Below are 5,672 nucleotides of genomic sequence, written 5' to 3' on the forward strand. Positions count from 1 at the left end.
TGATCAGTGATGCTTATACCTTAGTTGGAAATTTCTCAGAAGTGTCCTACTCCCACACAAAGAGAGAGGGCAACAAAGTGGCGCATGGTTTGGCTAAGTTAGTTGCAAATTTAGCAGATTGTGTATTTGGATGAAAGAAGTTCCTCCAACCATCTATCATCTTGTACAGGCTGATTTGTCCCACAAAAAGAAAGTTAGAAACGTAGTAGCGGTTGATGAGGCCGTAATATCTCTTATCCCCAAAAGTCAACCATATTTTGTTTGTCACATGCTAACAGTATCATATTTTCAAGTTTCAAGGCTTTAACCCAGACGAATTCTTCTTTACCATACCTCCAGTCACGTGCACGATAAAGAATATGTTTGGATAGTGCGTTCACATCCACGTTTAGTGTCTGGGCTACTTTTTTTTTTTTTTCTTTCCAGCCGTAGTTGTTGACCAAGTCTTCCGTGAAAAATACTTTTGTGCACTATTCACGAACCCATAAATTTCACTTTTCAGCCACTTTTTCATTAAAAATGGGTCCCGCGGTACTATTCACACATTTTAAAATTATTTTGCTACAGTATTTTCAGTTTTCAGTAATAAGTTCTATCCAAACATACCCAAAAGAAACAAAATACCTGACTTTGTAACGTTTGCATGTATTAAGGCTATGTTTGTATGCTTTTTTTTGTTTGTCACTCAATTTTTGTCACTCATCACTCATCACTTTGACACCATCACTCACTTCTTATCACTCAATATTTTTCACACTATTTATGGGTCTCATACCTGTCACTCGGTGCAGTTTTTTTTCCCAGTACCCAGATCACTAGTACCCAGTGAAAAAACAAGAACTGAAGAGTGAAGACCAAACCCAGTGAAAAAAAAAAACTGAAGAGTGAAGACTGAACCTAGTGAAAAAAAAGAAGAAGAAGCCAGTTGGTCAAAAGGTGCGGCTGAGTTATGACTAGTGAGTTCCCCATGTGTGTTTAATTACAAAAATGTCATTGAGTTGAGTTATGAAAACTGAAAATAGCCAAAATGTGTTTTCAGTTTCCATAACTCATAACTCAAAAATCAGAGAATTGAGTGATGAAAATAGAGTTATAGAAATAAAGTTATGGTGCTCCCAAACGGACTTCTCGCTATAAATCTTACCATTTTTGAGTTATGAATTATGAAAACAGAGTTATAAGTTATGGAAATTAATGATCCAAACAGCCTCTTAGCCTTACACTAGGATCCTCTATAAATATCATCCTCCAAACAACATGTTTGTTCACTCACCACTGTTAAATTCAACCTGGTTAGACAGAGAGAGAGAGAGAGATCTGAGGAGAGGAAGAGAAGAAGAAGAAGAAGAAGAAGAAAAAGAATATGGGTTCTATCTCTGGTGATACAAAACCTCACCATGTGGTTCTCTTTCCCTTTATGTCCAAAGGACACACCATCCCACTCCTCCACCTTGCACGCTTACTCCTCCAGCGCCGCCTCACCGTCACCATTTTCACCACTCCAGCCAATCGTCCTTTCATCTCTGAGTCTCTCAATGACACCACAGCCTTCATTCTTGACCTACCATTCTCTCACAACGTGACTGATTTACTTGCTGGCATTGAGAGCACAGACAAACTGCCCTCAATGTCCATGTTCCCTTCGTTTGCAAACGCCACAAAGCTCATGCAGCCCGACTTCGAACGAGCACTCCAGAATCTTCCACGTGTCAGCTTCATGGTCTCTGATGGGTTCCTCTGGTGGACCCAAGAGTCTGCTTCCAAGTTCAACATCCCAAGGTTTGTATTCTATGGTATGTGCTATTACTCTTGCTGTGTGTCTAGAGCTGTGGCTATTGATAGACTTCTCTTTGGACTCGAATCAAATGACGAGTTAATAACAGTGCCTCCTTTTCCATGGATTAAAGTTACTAGAAATGACTTTGAGCTCCTAATTTCTGAGGGGGAGCAAAAGGGTCGGAAATTTGAGTTCACCATGGAAACAATCATAGCGACATTATTGAATAGCTCTGGTATTATATTTAACAGCTTCTATGAGCTTGAGCCTTTGTTTGATGATTATTGGAACCGTGAGTTTACACCCAAGGCCTGGTCCGTGGGGCCTCTTTGCCTGGCTGAGCCACCAAAGGGTAGAACTGAACCCCACAATAAACCCAAATGGGTTCAATGGCTGGACAAGAAGCTTGACCAAGGGAGCTCAGTTCTGTATGTAGCATTTGGGTCTCAGGCAGAGATTTCACCTGCACAACTCAAAGAAATAGCAACTGGATTGGAAGAATCCAAAGTGAATTTCTTGTGGGTGATAAGAAAGTGTGAGTCAGAGATTTCAGATGGGTTTGAAGAGAGAGTGAAAGAGAGAGGAATTGTAGTGAGAGAGTGGGTTGACCAAAGGGAGATTTTGATGCATGAGAGTGTGCAAGGGTTTGTTAGCCATTGTGGATGGAATTCTGTGTTGGAGAGCATATGTGCTGGGGTTCCAATCCTTGCATGGCCTATGATGGCAGACCAACCTTTGAATGCAAGAATGGTTGTAAAGGAGATAAAGGTGGGACTGAGGGTTGAGACGTGTGATGGGTCAGTGAGAGGGTTTGTGAAGTGGGAGGGGTTAGAGAAAATGGTGAAGGAGTTAATGGAGGGAGAGAAGGGGAAGGAGGTGAGGAAGAAGAGTAAGGAACTGGCAGAGATGGCCAAGAAAGCTATGGAGGAAGGTGGATCGTCCAAGTGCACATTGGACTTGCTCATTAATGAGACGTGTGGAAAGAAGACATGAACATGTGTCAACGGGGTCTAATAACTTGATGCAAGTCTTTTGTTTTGTTCTGTTATTATTATTTTTTTTATTGAGATAATTATCATCTGCAGTTTAAACTTTTTTTTCCTCCTCAGTCCTCCAAACATTTTGTGTATAAACAAATGTCAATTAAGTTACATTACTCCTAACAATTCAATTCAATTCAATTTAGTACTGAATAATTTGTGAGCACTCCATTTAATTTGTGTACCGTTGTATGTATACCTTTCGTTATATAGGAAAGGAGGAAAAAAAATTGGAACCAACCTAAATGATCCACAAAGCTGGGATGTAGACTTGGACTTAAATTGAGTTAAATGATTCGTAACTAAAATGAGTGGTTAAAAGCATAGCAAATGGGACTTTAAGATTTATCATTCATACCCAAGCTGATTTAAAAAATGATCTGCGGATTTATTTAGGCTCAACAATTAATCTTCACACTTGTCAAGAATATTTAGTTTAATTGTATTTTTCTTGATATTTCCAAAAGATACGTAAATGACTCAAATGGTCTCCACCTCTAATTTTTCGAATTACAAAAAAAAAAAAAAAAAACTTTAAATTTAGGGCTAAAACTAAAATATCTATTGTGAGGGAGATAGGTCCAAGGACAAGTATCCAAACGAATAAGCTGATCCATACGTAGATGTTAGAGAGAGGAGGAAGAATGGTATAAAAGACAGAAGAAACCCCCAGAATGAGGAGATCAGAGAGGAAGTAGAAAAAACACTGTAGACCAAAGAACAATATTTGTAGTCTATCTTTAAGTGAGAGATATACAGAAGAATTAGCCTCTTCAGATTGAGTATGAGGACGATTTTTCTTATATAAAATTGTTTCATCTTTACTTTTTGGTCATCTTGGCCCATTGCAATTGATAGACAAACTCATTAGAACCTAGATTTCAAACTCACTACCTACAAATTCATTGTATTGGGCTCTTTGGGCTTATTCCCTTCCTGTTTTAGGCTTAGGTGCAAATTGCGACCTTACAATTGGCGCTGTCCGTGGGAATTCTTGTGTTTTAGTAAGTTTAATGTTATGGTAGGATCAGGTCCGCACCAAGCAGAATTGATGGGGTCCCAACGTCAGAATCACTTCCTGAATCTTGAAAAAAGCAGGGGCCAAGAGGTAAGTATACACACCACCCACACTAGCAGGAGTCAGTCACAAGGTGGAAGCAAAGTCTCTCATAAGGAAAATGCTAGAGCCATGCAGTTGGAGATTGATCGTTTGAAGAAGAAATTGTGCCACGAACGGCAAAGGCGAACTCCTTCCTTTTCTGACCCTTCTTTAGATGATGGTGGAGATAGCAGTTACAGGCTCAGATCAAGGACTCCCTTTAGTGAGTCTTTCTCATATGAGGAGGACAGCCCTCATGGCCGCAGAAGTAGGAACTCATCTTGCAAAGGCTTGGGAAATGAAGCTATGAGCAGAGCGTTGAACCAGATTTCCAGGTCACCCTTCACGCGTAGAATTGAAGGAGGGAAACTTCCTCGGCGATTCACTTAACCAACGTTCACCGTGTACAGTGGCCGAACAGACCCTGTGGAACATGTTGGCCACTTCAACTAGAGGATGATTGTGCACTCCAGAAATGAAACTTTGATGTGCAAGATTTTCCCATCTAGCTTGGGACCTGTGGCAATGAGATGGTTTAACGGTCTGAGGGCAGGTTCTATTGATTCCTTTAAAGAACTCACCTGGGCGTTTGGATCTCATTTCACTACAAGCAGTAGAATTCCTCGGCCTTTAGATTCATTGTTGTCTATGACCATGCGGGAAGGGAAAACCCTGAAAACGTACTTAGACAGATACTGGGAGATGTTTAATGAGATTGACGGAGACTTTGACGATGTAGCAATAAGGACTTTCAAGGTCGGCCTACCTGTCGAGCATGATTTGAGAAAATCATTGGCCAAAAAGCCTATGAGGAGTGTGCGCCGGCTCATGGACCGTATTGACAAGTGTAAGTGGGTTGAGGAGGACCAACGGCAGGGGAAGGGGAAAGCGAAGGTTATCCCTCAAGAGATGAGGGATTTCAGGTCGGACAAATACCACAATAATAGACCCCGAAGAGATTTTGCTGGGAAATCTGGGTCTACGGCTCCTCAGGTGGTCAGCACGGTGTTCTGAGAACTGGTACATCAAGTCTTGGAGAAAATTAAGAATGAGCCATACTTCAAATGGCCAAACAAGATGGTAGGGGACCCTATGAGGCGCAACCAGAGTCTTCATTGTCAGTACCACTGAGAGCAGGGACATACCACTGAGGATTGCAGGTTTCTGTGGAATCATTTGGAGTAACTAGTTAGGGATGGAAGATTAAAACAGTTTTTGTATTGGCCCAACGGGCAGGGAGACCATACAAGGTCAGGAACTTAGGGGAATACTTCCTCAAGGCCTCCTTTGGGCACGATTAATGTCATCTTTGCTGCTCTTGGGAGGACCGGCTCTCATCCTACCAGAGTGATGTTTGTAGCACGAACTCTCGCCGAGGACTCTAATTCTAGGCCGAAGAGGGCTAGAATGGATATTCGACCGGCATTAAGTTTTTCGAAAGAGGACAAGATTGGGACCACGCAGCCACATGATGACGCTTTGGTGGTCACGCTCAGGATAGAAGGGTATGATGTGAAGAGGGTGATGGTAGACCAGGGCAGTGGTGCAGAGATTATGTACCCTGACTTATACAAAAGGTTGAATTTGAAACCAGAGGACTTAACAGCCTATGATTCACCATTGATAAGCTTTGATGGGAAAGTTGTCATTCCAAAGGGCCAGATTCGATTACCTGTGCAAGCAGGTTCAGAGGTGGTGGAAGTGGACTTCATTATGGTAAATGCTTACTCTTCCTACACGGCCATTATGGTAAGAC

General features: G+C 41.6%; 1 protein-coding gene across 1 annotated transcript; it reads left to right on the plus strand.

Moving 5' to 3' along the window:
- The first annotated feature begins 1,283 nt into the window (after positions 1 to 1,283).
- On the plus strand, positions 1,284 to 2,934 carry LOC142609844 (UDP-glycosyltransferase 90A1-like). The gene has a single exon (XM_075781566.1). It carries the CDS (start codon positions 1,364 to 1,366, stop codon positions 2,768 to 2,770), a length of 1,407 nt encoding a protein of 468 aa, XP_075637681.1. The 5' UTR covers positions 1,284 to 1,363; the 3' UTR covers positions 2,771 to 2,934.
- Positions 2,935 to 5,672: the final 2,738 nt, after the last annotated feature.

The sequence above is a fragment of the Castanea sativa genome, chromosome 1 (assembly GCF_040712315.1).
Source record: "Castanea sativa cultivar Marrone di Chiusa Pesio chromosome 1, ASM4071231v1".
Lineage (NCBI taxonomy): Eukaryota > Viridiplantae > Streptophyta > Magnoliopsida > Fagales > Fagaceae > Castanea > Castanea sativa.

Bases quoted from the DNA above. Each gene is read 5' to 3' on its own strand.
- LOC142609844 (XM_075781566.1), top strand. From the start codon at position 1,364: ATGGGTTCTATCTCTGGTGATACAAAACCTCACCATGTGGTTCTCTTT.